This window comes from Catharus ustulatus, chromosome 8 (assembly GCF_009819885.2).
Source record: "Catharus ustulatus isolate bCatUst1 chromosome 8, bCatUst1.pri.v2, whole genome shotgun sequence".
Classification (NCBI taxonomy): Eukaryota; Metazoa; Chordata; class Aves; order Passeriformes; family Turdidae; genus Catharus; species Catharus ustulatus.
In genome coordinates this window covers 2,553,115-2,572,834 of record NC_046228.1, presented here as the reverse complement: position 1 = coordinate 2,572,834, position 19,720 = coordinate 2,553,115, and the positions used below count along the sequence as shown (strand labels likewise).

At 44.7% G+C, this 19,720-nt stretch overlaps 1 protein-coding gene across 2 annotated transcripts in view; it reads left to right on the top strand.

Moving 5' to 3' along the window:
• Nucleotides 1–19,720, top strand: part of DOCK1 (dedicator of cytokinesis 1) — a 246,904-nt gene that overhangs the window by 34,745 nt on the left and 192,439 nt on the right. For both annotated transcript variants that reach the window (XM_033065521.1, XM_033065520.1), the window contains exons 13-22: nt 2,044–2,169; nt 3,316–3,440; nt 3,719–3,817; nt 4,440–4,512; nt 5,815–5,918; nt 6,312–6,495; nt 11,273–11,370; nt 14,677–14,766; nt 15,110–15,210; nt 18,275–18,409. In XM_033065521.1, coding sequence (XP_032921412.1) covers nt 2,044–2,169; nt 3,316–3,440; nt 3,719–3,817; nt 4,440–4,512; nt 5,815–5,918; nt 6,312–6,495; nt 11,273–11,370; nt 14,677–14,766; nt 15,110–15,210; nt 18,275–18,409 — 1,135 coding nt within the window. The remainder of the gene's footprint in view (nt 1–2,043; nt 2,170–3,315; nt 3,441–3,718; nt 3,818–4,439; nt 4,513–5,814; nt 5,919–6,311; nt 6,496–11,272; nt 11,371–14,676; nt 14,767–15,109; nt 15,211–18,274; nt 18,410–19,720) is intronic.

The following is a 19,720-nucleotide window of genomic DNA, read 5'->3' as shown; positions in this document are numbered from 1 at the left end:
TTTGTAGGGTTTGTTCTTCCCTTCTCCAGCCTACTCTTCCCCAACACTTTCCCCCTGCCCAGTGTGGATTCTGCACGTTGTTCAGCTCTTGGATGTCTTTGCAGTTGTGCTGGAGGGGGTCCAGGGGATGAACAAAGATGGTCAAGGGTCTGAACATCTCTGTGATGAGCAGAGACTGAGGGAGCTGGGCCTGGCTGCTCTGGGTGGGGGGAGACTGAGGGAATCTCATTATTCCATATAAACACATCCAGAGGGGTCAGAGGATGAGGCCAGACTGTTCTCAGTGCTTCCTGTGACAGGATGAGGAGCAGTGGCCAGAAATTAAACACAAGAGCCACCTCCATGTGAGGAAGAACTTCTTCCCATGAAGGGTGGCAGAGCTCTGGAGCAGCTGCCCAGGGAGGATGTGGAGTTTCCCTTTCTGCAGACATTCCCTGCACACCTTCCTGGGTCACCTGTGCCCTTGGCAGGACTGGGTGATCCCCAGAGGTCCCTTCCAACCCCCCCCTATCCATGACTGTGATTCTCTGTGGAGGTGATGACTCAAGGACTCTCCTCTTGTGCCCTTGAGCTGTGCATTTTTGCCTCTCCATGCTGAAGGAGGGGATATTCCCTTTCTTCTCTTCCTTCCCCTTATTTTTCCACTCTGCAGCTGAATTTGCAGCATTTTTGTCCTTCCCCAGGAGACCTGAGCTCACAGGAGGTGAGGAGGGAGCCAGAGCCCCTCTGAAACCCTCCCTGATACCTTCTCTAGGGCATTGGTCTGGGTTGATTTAATTTTGTGTGATCTCATGATGAGACTGTGCCCAGTTATTCCTCTACTGGCTTCAATATTTTCTGGGGATTCTGGATTAATGTGGAGTTATGCTGATAATACAGAGTTTCCACCAAACACTCTGTGAATGTGTAACTCCATATCTGGCCAAACCCCAGGAAAACTACACACTTTCCCTGGTTTGTGCACTAATAAACAGCAAACAAAGTTGTCCATAAACCTTATTTTTAGGTTCTCCTTTAGCTGAGAAGTTTTATCTGCTTCCCCTCCTTATTTCTCCCTTATTTTACCTGTGGCCAGTGTGTATCTGATAGGAGGAAACATTTCAGTGTCTTTGATTCATTCTAGATTCTTCCCCTAAAAAAAAAAAAGTACTCAAGCAAAGAGCAAAAGGATAAAGAGTTGTTCCTTAGCCAGTCAGTGCAGGTACAGTTGCAGCTCAGTAAAACAGCAGCTGTCAGAACCATCCCTGGCAACAAATCAGCTCAGAAACTCTTACAGAGATATCATGGCAGAGACAAGCTGCCAAGTGTACACAAAATGAATGTACAGTTAATTTTCTGACAGGGTAACCCACAATTTATTTCGTGGATGAATATTTTTGGGGTGTTTTTCGTAGCTTTTAATTTCAGGATTTTCTTCTGCAAATTGCTGCTGTGATTATTTTGTGCTTAAACTTGATTGCCAGCCACTTCACCGAGTGGTAGGCTTCTTTGGGTTGGGTTTCTTTTTTATTTTTTGGGTTTTTTTTTTTTTACTTTGCCATTTTTTTTTTTTTTCTGTAACAAATGTGCCTGATGTTAGTTGGCAAGCAGCAGCTTTTTAGTGGCTTCTGCTGCTGAGCAGGAAAATATCAGCTGTGTGAAGCTGATGCTGAGATTTGTGTGCTCAGAGCAGTAAAAACAGCTTATGGGAGTGATGATCAATCAGTTTTGGGTATGGATTGCTTGGAATCCTTGGGTTTCTCCATGCAAATCATCCTTGCTCCTTTTCTTTTTTTCCCCATGGAAGATAAACATCTCATTACAAAGAACATGGAACATAAGCAGAAATAATTCTGTGTGCTGTACTCATATTTTTATGTGAAGTGATGAGATCTTTGGAGTGTTTTAAAATATTTTCTATTTTTTTTAGTAAAAGAAGATCAGTTATTTTAACATACCTAAATTATTTTAATCTTCTTACATTTTTCAATTTGCAAAAAGAAATCTGTAGCATCTAAGAATAAATCCCAGCAGTTTCATAACTGGGTTTTTTTTACACAACAGGTTTGTGGGTGACTTTGAAACTTCTTCCAGGAGATATCCATCAGATTAGGAAAGAGTTTCCACACTTAGTGGACAGGTCAACAGCAGTGGCTCGGAAAATGGGCTTTCCTGAGATTATCATGCCTGGTAAGGCTCTTAATTAATGCTGCTTTGTTATATTTTAACCTGCTTTAAATGTCTGTATGTATGGATGGTTTGGAGAAAAAATAATTATAGATGAATTTAAGGTATGTGTGGTATGCATTAAAAAAAAAAGGATCATCAAAAGATGTCTCTTTGAAAAGAAATGTAAAATATTTTGGTGATACCTGCATCAATAAATGAAGCTCCCAACCCCCTTCAAGAAGACAGGAAATCCCAGTGAGAGTGGAAATTCTCCTTTTTTAAAAGAATTTTAAAAAGAATGCACACAAAGTACACACTCTGTTATCTCCATAGCAAGGGTAAATGTAAAACTTCTCTCCTGTGCTGAATCCAAAGCAGGTTTTTGAGGCCCAGGCTTGATTTAGAGATAGCAGCCCTGTAGGGTTTGTACCAGGTTTGGATAATGCATTTGAGAGAGAACCACATCATCTCTTTTTAAATACATGTATTCTGTGCATGTTCAGATGTTTACAAAGAAAAAACCAAACCAAAACCCATAAAAACCAACCCAAAAATGTGGTGCCTCTCAAAATAAAAACTGCCATGAGCAGGAGCAGAACCTGCAGTGTCCTTTGCAGATTGAGGGGCTCTGGAGGATCCATGAGATGTTTCCAGAGCCCCTCCCAGTTCCAGATGGTCCCTGTGGCTGCTGACAGATGTCTGTCAGATGTTTTACCGTCTCTTCTGCAAGTGTGAGTGCCTCAGCACCTTGTTTGCATCCTGTGTTGGCTCAGAAAATGATTGGAAATCCCTTGTTTCCCCAGCTCATTTCAAAATTTCAGTTGAATTGGGGTGGAGCTGAGGAGCGTTTTCAGTCATAAATCTAAATACAACCCTCCCCTGCAACCCCCAAGCCAGCAAAAACATCAAACCTCTTCCTGCTGTAACAAATTAGAGACCTCTTGTAGGCTGGTAAAATATTTTGAATTGCAAAATACATTTGTGTGGGATAAACGACTGTGTTGAAACTTTTCCTTTTGGGTGAATACTGAAAGAAGTTGTGTAAAAATAAAGGAGATGGCAGTGTTTAAAGTGTCTTGCCGTTGGTTCTGTGTGTCCTTGGTTTCCCAGCTCTGTGGGTTTGCTGTGAGAATGGTGGGTGACTCTGTGCTTTGCTTTCCCTTGTAGGAGATGTTCGTAATGACATCTACGTCACCTTGGTGCAGGGGGACTTTGACAAGGGCAGCAAAACCACAGCAAAGAATGTGGAAGTCACAGTGTCTGTTTATGATGAAGATGGCAAGAGATTAGAGGTATTAAAGTATTTCATGTCTGGGGGCTTTTTGATTTTGATACATATCATGTTAAGCCTTTTCAACAGCTGTATTTGTCAGCTTAAGGTCCCAGTTTTTATTTTCAGCCAAACTTTTGTCATCATTAAATGCAGCTTGCCTTATCAATGCATGCATTTTGATACCAGTTTCGTGAGGAGTCTCTTATTCTGACCTACTTCACTGATTTTATTTTTTTTTTGACTGAAAAAGTGGAGTTGAAGTGACATAAAGGCTTCCCCTTCTGTGTATTCTTGCAGAGTGTTATTTTTCCTGGTGCTGGTGATGAAGCCATCTCAGAGTACAAGTCAGTGATCTATTACCAAGTAAAACAGCCTCGCTGGTTTGAGACTGTGAAGGTATTTAAACTGTTAAAATAACTTCTCTGGGTGTTAATGTGCCATTAATGGAACTTTCAGTGGGAAACAAAGCTGGGGAAATTCAGTCCCTGTTCAGCAGGGCAAGGAATAGCTCAGCTAAGGAAGGCTTTGACTTTTATTGCATATTGAATTTTATTTCAGCCATTGCTCAGGGTGACTTGTGGGGAAACTCCAGCATTTCTTCAGGAATGGTTGGCTCCATTTCCATGAAGCTGACCTAGAGGAGAGCAGGATATTAAGGCTAAAACACATTTTCCATAGTGTTGGACTCATCAGTGTTTGGGGAGCTGGTTGTGCTTGAAGCCTGCTTGTTTTGCTGAGGTGATAACATTTCCACAACCAAGGTTGGACATTGCAAAGAAGGCTGATTCTGGAATCCATGCAGTCTGTGAGCAGGGGCTGTGTGCTCACAAGAGCTTTGGGGCTACTCCCCACCCCAGAATTGTCCCTCCAAAGGTGCCCTGTTGTGTCTGCAGACAGAAAAGCGCTGTTGGGGATGGGTGTGCTGCTGGGATTGTCACTCACTGATCATCTGGGGGATGTCTGGGTGGGGCTGGGGGTGCTGCCCTGACCATTTCCTTGCTGCTCTGCCTTTGTTCAGGTTGCAATCCCCATCGAGGACGTGAACCGCAGCCACCTGAGGTTCACCTTCCGCCACAGATCCTCGCAGGACTGTGAGTAACAACCTCTGCTGGGGCTTCTGGGCAGGGGACTGTGAGTAACAACCTCTGCTGGGGCTTCTGGGCAGGGGACTGTGAGTAACAACCTCTGCTGGGGCTTCTGGGCAGGGAGGGCATCCCCACTTCCCAGTCCAGAACTGCTCACTGCCATTGCTGTTAGTGCAGGATTTCATTTGGGACACCTGACTTTGTCATATCTCAGCTCCTTTTTCCTTTTACATCTCCCTCACTCTTACCTCTCCTGTTTTTTTCCTTCTCTGCCTGGTTTTTTGTCCAAAGGGAATAAATGGAATTTTTTACTGGGTTACTAATGGAGTAAAGCTTTCCATTACTAACTCAGTGTTGTGGTGTTCTGTATCTCAGAGGTAGGGAGTAGAAAAGGCCTTAAACAAATGGGAATGTGAAAGTTTGCAGTTGGCTTAGCATCAGTAATCGAAGACTTTGGGATTAAGAAAATCAATAAAATTTAGAGAATGATACTTTTAAAGGAAAATAATGTTCAAAAAATCAACGTCATTATCAGAATTGCTGTTGTGTGCTACAAATTATTAGTCAGAAATTTTCTTGCAATGACTCAAATGTTTAGGTTGGCCACAGCCTGAATATTTCAAAGAGGTCATTCCTAAATATTAGAAAGAACCCCTTTCAGGCTTTCTCCCAGGCTCCTTGGGCTGTCTCAAGGTGATGACACTTTCCTTCTGGCTCTACTTCTCAACTTCCTTTGTGATCTCTCCTTCATATGTTATTTTGTTTTTTTAAAACTTTTAGCAAGAATAAGCTGAGTGCATTTTCTAGTTCCTGTTGGCTGCAGAATGGGTCAGCTCTCAAAAAAATGAGGCGCTTCATCTGCAGTTATGGATCCAGTTTGTGTTTTGCTTCTAATGTTCCCCCTCCAAATGTCTGTCCTCAGGACTCTGTGCTCTGATGAGCTCCTCAGTGCTGGTGTTTAATCTTTATTCCAGCTCCCAAACACTGCCATTTTTCTAAAGACCTGGGCTTTCTCAATGCATCACATTTCTGTTTTGTTTTTAAAATTTGCCTTTATAAAGCTTTCCAACAAAAGCAGACAGAATATGGAAATATGAAGCATCTGGTTACTGTTGATGTGTTCATTTGGCCTTTTTTTATTTTTTGGTTCTGTCTTGCTTTTAGAAAACTTCCCCAGTTCTTTGTACACTTAATTTACATGAGAATCTTTGCTGTGGTCACTCACTGACAGGTTGTCCGTTTTTGTGAGATTTAGGTGTTCTGACTGGAGAGAATAATTATGTGATTTGTCTTTATTTTTGGTAACAGCCAAAGATAAATCTGAGAAAATATTTGCTCTGGCATTTGTGAAGCTCATGAGATATGATGGGACAACTCTGAGAGATGGAGAGCACGACCTTATCGTTTACAAGGTAGAATCTTGACTTCCCAGCAGGGAAACTCCCCTGACTTCTGGGGAATTCTGTTCCAAAATGACACTGGAAATGTGTTTTGAGCTCTTCTGTTAAATCAAACTCAGCAGCAAGTCCTGAGCAGTTGGTTTCTGTGGAAGATTGAGAGCTAAACCTTTAATGTTTTAATTTCAAAGGTATTTGTGGAGTTTTTTCTTGGGAAAAGTGAAATCTGTAGCCTTTTAAGTGACACCATTTTGGCTCTAATGTAGACAGATTAGTGCTAAATTAATGTGTTAAAGATGCATTTGATAGCTCCAAACCTAAGAAAATCCAGTATAAAAGTTAAAATTTTCTTATTGCTGAGATTTTCACTGGCTGTTTTCTCCTGCTGTGTTTCAAACATCCCTGTAGGCAGAAGCCAAGAAGCTGGAGGATGCCTCGACCTATCTCAGTCTGCCATCCACAAAAATCGAGCTGGAGGAGAAGGGACACTCAGCAACAGGCAAGAGCATGCAGAACCTGGGGAGCTGCACCATCAGCAAAGACTCTTTCCAGATTTCCACTCTGGTCTGTTCAACAAAACTTACCCAGAATGGTGAGTTCCCAGGGTTGGGGTCTGTGTGCTGGCTTTGCCTTCTCCATCCCAATTCCCTGTCACTGCCTGTTTGCTGGGTTAGGATGTGTGGCTGAGGGTGTGAACCATCCAGCCTTTGCTCTGGTTTGCTCCAGAGCAGCTGATGTCTCTGAAATGACAGAATAGTCCCAAGTTAATAGGAACCAGGGCTGTTGTTTCCCATATAGTTGAGACTTTCTCTCAAGTGCACTGAAACAGGCTCTGTGGCATTTTACCTTGAAAAATAGCACTGAGGAAGGGGAAGAGTTTGCTTTCAAGAGTAGGCAATAGCAGGGCTCTGCTCCCAGACAAACTGGTTTGTTACTGCAAGGTCCAGTACCCATATCTCAGGGCTGAGGACAGCTCTGATGTTTTCTCCTGGTGTGCAGAAGGGATGTTAGGGGAGGATGTGTTGCCTGGAGGTCACTCTTGTTCCCACACCTTCCCAGGAGTGACCTTGGCTTTGTTTGTTCCTTTTAAACCTTGCATTCCATGCATTTTTCCTGTCAGCTGTCTGAGTGCATCCCAAGGCTGTGGAGAGCTGGTGGCAGCCACCAAAGCAAATATTTCACATTTTCAGGCTGTGGCCTCTGTGTGATTTCTGTGCTCGGTTGCCATGGAGCGATGCCTTGTTCTCCTGGCTGCACCAGCAGCGAGTGGGGAGTGTGGGAGGGTCATTCCATAGGGACTGAGTCATTCCAGGGAGCTGCTGTGACTCAGGATGCTCTGTGGGGAGCTGGGTGAGGACCATGGTGACACTGGCACATGCACAGTCCCCTCTGTGCAGGGCTGTCCCTGCCCCAGGGCCAGCCGGAGTCACTGCGCTGTTTTCCAGTGCCATCCCCAGCCCATCCCGGTGTTTCACATGCTGAGCACATCAGAGCCACTGCAGTCTGGCAGCCTTGGAGCCTGCCAGGGTGTTCAGCAAAAAATCTGGGATGTGGTTGTAGGATTTCCCAGCACATTGGGGCTGGGGCTTGGAGAGCAGCATCCAACATCTGGGATTAAACTGCTTTTTGTTGGAAAGTCTGTGCTGTTGTTCCCTTCAGCCTTCCCCAGTGCTCCTTAGCAGTTAAAAGTATTGCCCAGTGATCAATATATTGATGTGGCTTTCACAGAGCTGCTATTAAAATTAAGCCTGAGCATTGTTTGGTGCTTAATTTACATATTGTTTGCTTTGAAGGCCTGATCTTTATTTAATGCTGCTGTTAATTATGTTGTCTGGGAAACTTTTCCTCCAAGTTGCTAAAGTCTTTTCTGTCTCTTCCAAGTACTGTGACATTATTAAGCAAGATCACCATGTCTTGTTTAGCAGAAAAGAAAACAAAAAAATCATCATTAAATTCCTTCCTCAGGTATCAATTTTCATCTAAAAATTGGCAGTGCTTTTCAGATGGTGATTTCTGAAGCTGATTTTAAGTTTTGTAAAATGTTTGATTAATATTCTTCCTTTAACTTTCTTAAAAACAAGTAAATAAAAATCCATTATTATCCTTACAAAAAATGTTGAGCCAAAGCAGACTTTTCTCCTTTTGGTTGCCTATAATAGTTCTTTCTTTATCCCTCATAACTATCTTAGAACTGGCTTTAAGACTTATTTTTAGTAATTCTGAAAGTATGTGAATAAGTCATCTGGCTTTTTCTGTTTGGTGGTGCAGAGACTTCTTTGTGTCTGAACTCTTTGAACACTCCCTTGACTTCAGTTCTCTATGAACTGAGAGTTTTTAATGTTGCTTTTCTATCAGTAATCGATGTCCTTAGCACAGAAGAGTCTTCAAAATAACAGCTTTGCCCGCTGCTGAGACTTTGAGAGTGATGGGGTGAAGTATCTTAGTTAACACTTGACCAGTTTTTAGTGATTTGAGCAGAATTTATTAAAGCAGGACATTCCCTGGCCTTTCCCTGAATTTTGCAGTTAATTTTGAAGGAGAGCAAGACAAAGAGGAGGAGAAAAAACCCTCAGTGCCTGTGCAAGTAAATCCTCCTGGTGCCTCTTCCCAGACATCCAGGATGTCCTTTTGTGATCAGGGTGGTGGGAACAGAAGTGGAACTGCATTAATGGGAAATGTTCAGTTCTCAGTAGGTTGGGAGCTGGCTGTGCTGTCCCTCTGGGTTTGCTGGTGGAAGCATCCAGGGCACCTCTAAGGCTTATTCCAAGAATTCCTGTCTTTTCTCTTCTCTCTGAAGGACTCAAATCTCTGGATAATAGTGGCTGTTCCTTCACTAGAATCAGGACTTGGAGGAACCAGGGAGACCAGGACTGTGGAGAACACTTGGGAAGAATTTGACTTAGCACAGTTGATAATTAAAAATCCAATACACACACGACAAATTTTAGTGGCATAAAAAGTGAAGATGTAAGCACATAATTAAAATAAAATCATCCAGATTGGAAAATCTAATGTTAAAGTCAAGAAGGCAGAGAATTTCCAAGAACAGATGGGAGTTTAGTTAGAGGGGAAATATTATCTAACTGAGTTCAGTGGCTGGGCTTGGAGGAAAGTTTGGGTATTTCTGTAGGGAAGCTTTTGTATAGATACAGGTTAAGGAAAGCAGGCAGGGACTTGGGGTGTTTCCACTTGTTAAATACTCTGTAAAAGAAAACCTTCATATGCATTCCATAGAATAATAAATCACATTAATAAAGCCAAGTTGCTGTTGGAGGCTTTGCAGTTTAAACCTTTAGCAGTGGGAAATGACAGAATCCCAGACTGGTTTGGGTTGGAAATGACCTCAGTGATCATCCAGTGTCACCCCCTGATGGGGCAGGGACACCTCCCACTGTCCCCAGTGTCCAACCCCAATGTCCAACCTGGCCTTGGACACTGCCAGGGACCAGGGGCAGCCACAGCAAATCTGGGCAACCTCATTCTGTCTTCCTGCTGATGTATTTTAGCCTCAAATTTTACTTGACCTAGGCTGGCTCCAGCATTCCTGTTTCCTGTAGGCTAAAATACTGTTTTCCCTCCTTTTACTGCATTATTTTACACACAGCCCTGTGGAAGGAGTGGGATTAACTGCCTGACTGGTGCTTTGCTGGGGTTAATTAATGCTTGCATTACAGGGAGTGCCCATTTTTCTGTACCCTGTAAGTTATTTTCCCCTTTCAGCTGGCCTGCACTGACATTTTGTGCTCACAAATGTATATTCATTTAGCATTTGCTCTGCCATCACGCTGCCAGTCCACGTGGGTTTGTTTTCTTGGGGCAATCCATGATGCTGTTCAGAGCTCGTCTGTGGGCTGGCTTTTGTTCAGATCATTTCTTCTGTCAAGCTGATGCCTTGTTAGAAGTCAGACTGCAGCCAAATTCAGGGGTGGAAAGCTGATATAAATATATCCATGAAACACTTTGGATAACTCACTGAGGCATCTTTGCTTTGCTTCCAGAAGCAATTTTTTTTTTGGTTAATACTGAGTTTCTAAGAGTTTGGGTTCAGGCTATAGACTTCTTGTAGGATGTATTAAAAGGAATGAAGGACTTGGATTCAAGGCTTTAATGTAGTAAAACTCTTGATTTCTCCTCACAAAGAAGGTTTGGTTTGAGTGCTGCTCAGAGGGGAATCTTTCCAAGGAGTGCTGAGGTCCTTTCCACTAGAAGTAATTTCATTTATTACTTAAAATGAAAGATGTTTGTGAAAAACATAGCAACTACTTTGAGTCTCTGCAGACAATTTCCAGAATAAACTCTGCAGATTCATGCCTTGGTTGCTTTGGAAGTGTGAATAGCAAAGAGGTGAGGGGGTATTGGTTGGGAGAAAGTGCCTGTTGTGAGTTGTTTTGGGCAGAATTCTCTCTGTATGAATTATATGGGGAAGTGAGTCATGTGCAGTAGTGGGCCAGGGGCTAAACTGAAGGTGGTGTCTTTAAATTAGTAAAAAAAACCATTGAAGTTGGAGAAGACCTTTAAGATCATTGAGTTCAGTTTTTCATTGAAGGCTTCTCCTGAGCAGGAGTTGGTGCCAGTTTGGTTTTGTGTGAAAGCTGACTGTGCATGGGTGAGAATTCCCCTGGGGCTGCTTTGGCTGAGGCAGGAGGAGTGTGGGGTTTGGGGGCAGTGCTGGGTTGGGATTTTCCAGGGAACCCCTGCTCTGCAGAACCCTGCTGAGGGCTCCTGCCAGGAGTTCTCCCTGAAGGAAGCTTTGCAGTGACTAATGCAGAGCTGCCCTTCTGTGTTCCCTTCTGTATTGCTGCCAACACCTTCAGCATGCAGGGTTTGGGGTGAGACATTTGCCATGATCTGGCTGTGCCCTCAGGCTCCATCCCCTGAGAGGTGGGCATGGGGGGATAATTCCTCACCCAGCTTTCCCCCAGTCTCATTTAGTTTGCAGCTCTTGGTGCTCCATTGTGCTTTATTCTCTTTTCAGTGAGAACAGAGAAGCTGCAAACATTAATGCTGGGGGAGTCACTGCCCTGTAGTATGACTGTGTTGGTGGCTGACTAATTTCATTTTGGCATCTTTTTCTAAATACACAACTGTTGTGTACAGCAAATTAAAAACTGAGGCTTCCTTGGCCTAGATTTTCCTGCTGATATTTCAAAAGCTGGCTGCTTTTCTGAAAGCCTCTCAGAGTTCTGTCAGGGTAGAAGGATTGTTTGAGGTTTCTGCAGTGTCAGAGGGTACCAGAAATGTGGTGTTGTCCCAGGAAAAAGGCTGAAGGAAGGAAATAAAACTTTGTCCTGCATATGGGGATGGAGAGTGAGGAAAGGGAAATAACCTGCATGAGATAACTGCTGGTTTTTATTTTTTATTATTCCTAGTTGATCTCTTGGGGCTGCTGAAGTGGAGATCCAACACGAGCCTGTTGCACCAGAACCTGAAGCAGCTGATGAAAGTTGATGGTGGTGAAGTGGTCAAGGTAATGAGTTCATGTCTGTAAAAACAGATTTTGAGGTATCTTTCTTTTGGCTCCCCACACTTTGCCCCTCAACCTCACTGCACTCACTTGCACATTAAATTGGAACCAGGGATCTCCAGCTTCAGGGTGCTGGTGTTCTCTCCCTGCCCTCCAAGAACATTTCAGATGTTTGAGAACTGATAATACACATAAAATACACATTTCTGAAAATTAGGTTGGTTTTTTTCTAGCCCTTTGGTGAATTTTTATGTACAGATACATGAAGAAAAGGTGTTTTTCTTTACAAGATCAGACCATCTCACAAGTGTTACATGGTAATATTAAAGACATTGTTAATCTGTGGATGTGGAATATAATCCTGGTGTGTGCTGCTGTTGTTTTCCTTTAAAAAATACTTCTGGAAACATTTAGCTGAGCCAAGTTATTTACATTTGCCAAGGCCACTGAGTGATTGCAGAGAGCTACATAAAGACAGATTCAACTGTGCAAAAGAGGAGGCTGGGACTTCATTGAAGGTGTTGTAATAAATCAAATCTGGAGGAGTGTCAAAAGATGTGCTTGGGGACAGGTGACCCTGGAGAGCTGTGTCCTTACTTCAGGGGATTTTTGGTTGGTTCATAGAAGCAGAATGAAGCCTCAGCTTGAAGTAACTTAAACCTGGGAATGCTGATGTTGTCATCCCTGGAGGGTGGGGTCCCACAGATTTGTGTTTTGGGAAGGTTCTGCTTGCTGGGCTTTTGTCCTGGGTTATTTGAGAGCAGAATCTTGCCAGCAGTGCTGGGTCCTGCTGAGCATTGCCATGGCTCTGTCACTTGGAATTCTCCCTCCTCTCCAAATGTGACATCTCAGAGTGCCTGGCACATTCCTGCTGGGTGGGGATCAGGGATTTCCTCAGGATGCACCACAATTGGGCTTTAAGAAGCAGTTTTATTTTTTTGGAGGGAGTTTTCCAGCTGGCACAGGCTCAGGACTCAGTGAGATTCCCTTCTCCCTGCTCACTGAGCACCACTGGAGCCATGCAGAGGACAGAGTGTTTAGTATTGCTTCCACCACCATTTTTATCCTTTTTTTGGAGGGCCAGTGTTTACATTGTCCATCTGTTCCATCTTTGTGGAGCCTGCTCTGCTGCAGGATCTGGTTTGTAACTGTTCCTTTCTGTTCTTCCAGCTTTGTTTGCCCTTCATGTTTTTAACTACAATACCCAATGCAGTCTGGATATCTTTAGAAAAAGTATTGATGTGATAAAACACATTCATATTTTTTGTTAAGCCATAGCCTGTTTTTAAAACTCCCAGTAAAAGGCCTGGGCTTACTGGTATTCATTGGAGTGGAGATGAGCTCAGATACCCATTCTGTGCCTGTTCCCAGAGTGTGTGCAAGCTGTAAATGTTATCTCCCTTCCCCAGAGGCTCTGGCTCCATTTGTGCAGAGTCTGTGGAGTATGAGAATGTAAACTAATAGTGCAGGAATTATTCATGCTACCTGAGAAATGTCCTGCCCCTTCACACAGCAGCAGCAGCATCTCTGCTCTGCTCTTCCTGCTGCTACACCAAGTCCTGGTGAGCAGATTTAAAACTTGAACTCTGCTAATGAAAGTCAGGCTGAATGGGAAATCAAGGCTTGCTCAGCCTCCCAATCATCCTCTGGCTTCCAGAGGACTGTGTGGGACCCAAGAGTGCAGCTTCTCTTCAGACCAAGAGAGAAACTTCTCCTGTCAAGGCTCTAAACTGTGCTTTGCACTTCCCTCCCTGCCAGCTGGCAGCAACCACAGAATCATTCAGAATTACAGAACCATTTAGGTTGGAAAAGACCTCTGAGATCAGAGTTCAACCTTTAGAACACCGAGTCCAGCCTTTAATGTGCTTTATTTGCACATCTTCTTTAATGGAATGAGTAAGGCTGTGAGAAGGTGATGTTTTTCTTTTGCCCTCATAGTGAAATTATGAGCTGGCTCTTCCCCAGGACTGGACTAAGATCAGCTGCAAGAATTTTGGCTTTTCTGCTTTTTTTTTTTTTTAATCCTCAGCAGCACAAACTGTGACTGTGCTCACTTGGTTGGAGTTTGACATTCAGCTGTGAATGGGGGTTAATTCCTGACATTTGGCTGTAGATTTAGGAGATCAGCTGAATCAGCCTTGATCCAGGAGACTCATTGCACAGCTGGACATTTTTAGAGGAGGAAGGTGGGAGTCAGGCTGGTTTTCCATCCCTCTCACAGGATGTTTAATGCCTCTTGCAGCTGGAATCTCAGACCAATTCCCTTCTAGTCGTTGGGATGTTCTTCCCTAATTGCACCCTGTCTCATCTACAAGGCAAAAATGTTTTAAATTTTTTATTTTACTTCCCTGGGAGGGTGAGCAGGGCTGGGATGGAATTCCCAGATTTGCTGTGGCTGATCCCTGGCAGTGCCCAAGGCAGGTTGGACACTGGGGACAGTGGGAGGTGTCCCTGCCCATTGGCACTGGATGGGATTTAAGGTCCCTCCCAACCCAAACTATTCTGGGATGATTTGAGACAGATCTACTGGAACCATCCACATTTAACCCCTTCTTTCTCAACCCAAACTGAGCTGTGATCCAGCCTGGCTGTGCCCTGGAGGAAGGAGCTGCTCAGACTCAATCATTGCAGAACTGATGAGTATCTGTGGCAGTGCATGGAAGAACTCCTGCACTTAGGAAGGTTTTATGAACCCCCTGGCACTAACCTGCTTTTCCTCTGTTGCACAGATTGGGGGTGCCCAGCCAGGGGAGTGAAGACCTTGCTGTGTAGGTTTGGGGCAGCAGTGGGGTGCTCTGTTCCCATGCCTGCATGTGTGAGCCCCTGGAATTGTGGATGTGTGCTGCAGCCTGAGCTGGGATGTTCTGAGTGCCTTCCAGGACTTCCCTTGGCATGAGGCTCAGGTGCTTGTGTGGTTTGTGCTCTGAAACACCCAAATTTTCAGCAGTGCATGGGCCTGGTGGTGATCTTGCAGTTTGATCTGCAGTTTGGAAATTCTTGTTGTCATAGATTCAAGTCCTTGTCCAGGTGTGCCAAGTGTGACTTCATTTTTTCTGTTGGAGTGATAACCTGTGCATAGATAATCAAGTTGACTAAAAATCATTTGTTGAAAAGCAGAGTGTTGGATTTTCCATTTGATAATCAACTTCACTAAAAATCATTTGTTGAAAAGCCAAGTGTTGGATTTTTCCATTTTCCAGCTAACTTTTAAAATGCCTTTATTTTAGCAAAAATGTCTATGGAAACCTGTGTGGAATCTAAATTTAATTTTCCTTTGAAAACATGATGAGCTGTGTTGTTCCTTTGTAGTTTCTCCAAGATACACTGGATGCCCTTTTTAACATCATGATGGAAAACTCAGAGAGTGAGACCTTTGACACTTTGGTGTTTGATGCTTTGGTGAGTTTGCAGTGGGGAGGGTCTGAAATGCACCTAAAAACGGGGAATAAATGATACAATGAAGTTTATTAGTGGAAAAGATCTGAGCTGAGAGTTATTATGTAGTTTAAAAGTTAGATTCAAAGTTTCAGATCTGGAGGGAGTTAGATTGTAGCATGTCATCCTCTCAGAAAATAAGGAAGCACTCAAATCCAGTCATTTTAATTGCAATAAAAGCAGAATTTAGGACAGAAACAAAACAGAAATTTTAATGTCACTAATGTGTCTTCTCTGAAAAGAAAGAGGAATGGACAAAAACCAAAGATTTTTTTGAGAATAACACTAATTATACTGGATTTTTCAGGTATTTATCATTGGACTGATTGCTGACAGAAAATTTCAGCATTTCAACCCTGTCTTGGAGACCTACATCAAGAAGCATTTCAGTGCTACCTTGGCCTACACGTAAGTTGGAAAATTTCCTTTTCCTGGTGGCACTTGGAGAATTTTTCCAGGTATTGTTATTTAATTACAGTAAATTCACGAATACAAGCCGCACTGACTATAAGCCGCATCTCTGGGTGTTGGCAAATATTTTGGTTTTTGTCCATAGATAAGCCGCACACGAATATAAGCCGCTTTGTCGTTCGCAGCGAGGACCCGCGTGCAATTATTAACAGAACGGCGGGAGGGCGGGGTTTACTGGCTGAGCTAAGGCTGTGCAGGCTCGGCCCGCTAGGGGCCGCTGACGGGGCCAGGTGGGCCAGCACGGTGCTGCAGCTCGGGGCCGGCCGGCGCTGCCACTGGGCTCGGTCACCCCGGGTCGGCGCTGCCCTGCGGTGGCAGGCAGGGACGGAGCTTCCCCTGCTCCTACGGCAGCGGCGGCGGGCGGGGACGGAGCTTTCCCGCGCCCGTGGCGCCGGCGGCGGGCAGGGACGGAGTTTCCCCGCTCCTGCCGCGGCGGCGGCGGGCGGGGACAAAGCACCCCGTCGGCTCCCCGAGCCGCGGCAATGGCTGCGCGGGGCTCCCGTCGGCTCCCCGGGCCACAGCAATGGCGGCGCGCGCTTCCCCCCCCCCTCCCTGGGCCGCAGCAATGGCGGCGCCGGCTTCCCCCCCCCCTCCCCGGGCCGCAGCAATGGCGGCGCCGGCTTCCCCCCCCTCCCCGGGCCGCGGTAGGGGCGGCCCGGGTCCCCCCTCTCCTCCCCGGGCCGCGGTAGGGGCGGCCCGGGTCCCCCCTCTCCTCCCCGGGCCGCGGTAGGGGCGGCCCGGGTCCCCCCTCTCCTCCCCGGGCCGCGGTAGGGGCGGCCCGGGTCCCCCCTCTCCTCCCCGGGCCGCGGTAGGGGCGGCCCGGGTCCCCCCCCCCCCCCTCCCCCGGCCGCGGTAGGGGCGGCCCGGGTCCCCCCTCTCCTCCCCGGGCCGCGGCAATGGCGGCGCCGGGCCCCCCCCGTCTCTCCCCTGGGCTGTGGCAGAGGAGGAAAGAGAGCTCTCCCGCCTCTCTCCCCGCCCCCCGTTCTGCCTACACGGAGCCAGGCTCCACCCGCGGTGCAACAAAGTAGCGATTTGTAACAATCGCAAAATGCCGACTTTGCAGCTGCTCGGCTCAGCACTCTGGCAGGCACTTCTGAGGTTGTATTAGCCGCTCCTGATTATTAGCCGCATTTCCGGTTTAGGAGCAAAATCTTAGTCAAATTGGTGCGGCTTGTATTCGTGAAATTACTGTACTTGTTTATGTAGCTTAGGAATGTGCCCATGAGCTAGGGAGAGTGTTGAGAAGACTGGGGTAGTCTTTGTTTCTTTCTTGAAATAAATTGGTAAAACTTTCAGTCCTGTGCAGGAAGTGTTGATTGTGCTGTAATGAAGAAGGGAATGATGTGACAATTTCAGGAGTTTTGTAAGGAAAACAAAAGCAATTCTCACCCATATTGGAAGGAAATTGTGTCCATTTAGGATGCCCCAAATACTGGGGGATTTTTATTTTATTTTTATTTGTTGTACCCTCGATTATCCCCGTTGCTGTCAATGTGGGGAAGAAGCAGTGAAGGACAAAAAAAACAAAGGCCCATTATTTTTGTTGTCTTGAGTATTTTTTGACTGTTGGAATCTTTATTCCTGTATTAGACTGTCAGTGTTGGAGGAAATTTATCTAATGGCTGTCTCTGCAGTGCTGGGGGAAGGCAAACCCAGACCAGGAAACCTGGGATGCCCTTTGAGTCTCTACTAAAGGACCTGAAAATGTTTGAAAATTTGTGACGAATCATAAAATATCCTGAGTTGGAAGAGAACCACCAAGATCATCAGTGCAGCTCCTGTCCCTGCACAGACCCCCCAACAATCCCACCCTGGGCATCCCTGGGAGAGCTTTGTCCAAACTCCTGGGGCTGTGCCCATTCCCTGGGGCAGCACCTTTGGGGGAAGAATCTTTTTCTAATCCTTTAATTCCCAAAGGTTTGAGCCTTCAGTCTCAAGGCTGATCCTTGAGTTGGTGCTGCTGTTGCAGCTCAGTGTGGGGTGAGCAGAGGGTGGAGCATCCTGAATTTCTCAGGAAAAGCTGAGGGTGCTCCTTTCATGGAGAGCATCCTTCCCTTCCTCAAGTGCAGGGAGGCAGAAACAGGAGCTGAATTCTGCCTGGAGGTGTCCCCATGGATGTGACAGATCCCTGCCCTCTCCCTGCTTTTTATTCATAGAAAATCCAGCGTGGAAAAGAGCTCCAAGACCATCCAGCCCAACCTTCAGCTGTTGCCCTGAAGTAAAGAGAGGTGGCCTTGGCAATATTTAAGTGGTTACTTGAAATTCTCAGGCAGTTTGCTGCTGCTCCAACAAATCCCCAGGCAGCAGGAGCTCTGTGAGCTCAGTGTTGTTTGCTGGTAGTGGGAATAATGTGGAGCTTGTTTACTTGGAGTGGGGATGTTGGATCATGCACTGGAGCTGGGATGATTTAAAATGGAATTGCTCGTGGTTGCATTAAAACCCTGATTTATATTCATTGGAAGGGAGGGAGCTGAAATGGGATTATTTTGAAAATTGTTTCACTTTGGAGTTTGATAGGCTTTAAAATGGGGAAGGAGAGAATTTCCAGCTGGTGATGTGTACTTGGAGAAATAAATTTTGCAAATTTCAGCCCAAAATCCACGGGAAAGTTTTCTGAAGGGGAAAGAAACATACTTTGTTAATTCTAACAGCATGCTTGTATTTCATTTAAATATTTAATTATTCTGATTATTATTACTAGGTGCATCTTTCTCAGAGCCTAAATCTGAATATCCATCTGAACATCCAGCACAAAATCAACCTTACTGAGATTTGTTGTATTGCTTGTGTGTTAAATGAGGTTATGGTCTGTGGTTTCTGTTTTTTTGCTCCAGAATAAGTTCCAGCTACTTATCAGCAAAACAAAACCACACTGAATTTATTAGTTGAAGAATGAACTTTTTACCTCTGTGGGCACATAATTTTTCTTTAAATCTTTCCAAATGAAAATTCTGTGAGAATACTTATAAGTTGTATATGGGTTTTTTTTATATTTAAACAGAAAACTGACCAAGGTTTTAAAAACATATGTGGACAATGCTGAGAAGTGTGGGATCACTGATCAACTCTTCAAAGCCATGAAAGCCTTGGAATACATCTTCAAGTTCATTGTGCGCTCCAGGATATTGTTCAACCAGTGAGTACAGCAGCTCTCACTGCCAATAATGCCCCAAAACTGCCAACATTTTACAGTCCATCAGTTAAAATCGCTGATTTTAGAAGCAATTTTATTTATTGCGCTATTTTAGAAGTACTTGAAGCTGTGAGAAGTTATTTCAGGAGCAGGGTTTTCCCTCTTCAGCAGAGATCTGTGTTTTCAGTAGCAGTGAATTGGTAAAATCATGATAGTTTAGGTCTCTGAACAATTAAAGCTTGGCACTGTTTGGGGAAACTTCTGTTCCTGTATTGTGCTTTATACAGAAGTTATAAACCAAACTGATGAGAGCTTCACTTAGATTGAGTCTTTTACTGCTTGTTAGCAGTGGTAGCAACCTTATTGCAAGGGATTTATGTACAGCTCTTCAGTTACCATCTCCACCACCCTTTTCTCTAATTTAGGGCTTGGGATTTATTTCTGTAGGAGCCCTGCTGCGAGATTCATAAAATACTGGATGTCACTGAGGCTGTAGCAGGCCCTACAAATCACTTGAGAACAGAAAATAAAAATTCCCTCTGGCTGCAGATTGGATTTACAGACAATCTGACCCTCCAGGACTGGCTGTGGGATTTCCTGGTGGGAAGCAGGAATTCACAGCCCTTCAGTGTTGGGAAGACCCAGCTCTCCATGCCAAGGGATTAATCAGCAAAATTACTGAATGCAGAAGGAGACTGTGATTTGTTGTGCTGCAGGACTGAAGGCCTGCCTGGGGGGTGTGATTTGGAGTGATTAAAATGCAGGAGTGTGGCAGGAGTGATTGCTGCTGCTCTGCTGAGGAATCACAAGCAGCAAGCTGGAGCTTTTATTCCAAAATCTGGCATATTTTTAACTTCAGGAAGAGGGTGGTGGGCTCAATGGATGGATGGAGCATTTTAGCAGTTGAGTTCTGGGTAAATCCATGGAATTTCATCCACTTAAAGCATGGTAGCACATCTGTGTGCTCACTGCAGAAAAGGTTGATAAAGGCAAAGTATTACAAGTGACCTTTAGAAATATCTTTATTTGATTTCCCCAGTTATGATCCCAGTGCTTATGGTATATTTACTACAGTCTTAAAATCCTCCAGGCAGTGCTGGAAGGACCAACCTGGTGTAAACCTTGTTTTCTCCCAGCTGCAGAGATTTGTGCTTTATCAGTTATATTAAATAAATAGATGTTATTAACTGACAGTAGGAACACATTTGTGACTAACTTGTTTATTTTTATTGTTATAACTTCCTTTTTGAAAGGCAGAGCTTTTTGTCTGAAGCACTGTGATTTATTGGGCTGTCAAGTTCAGTTACTCTTTCT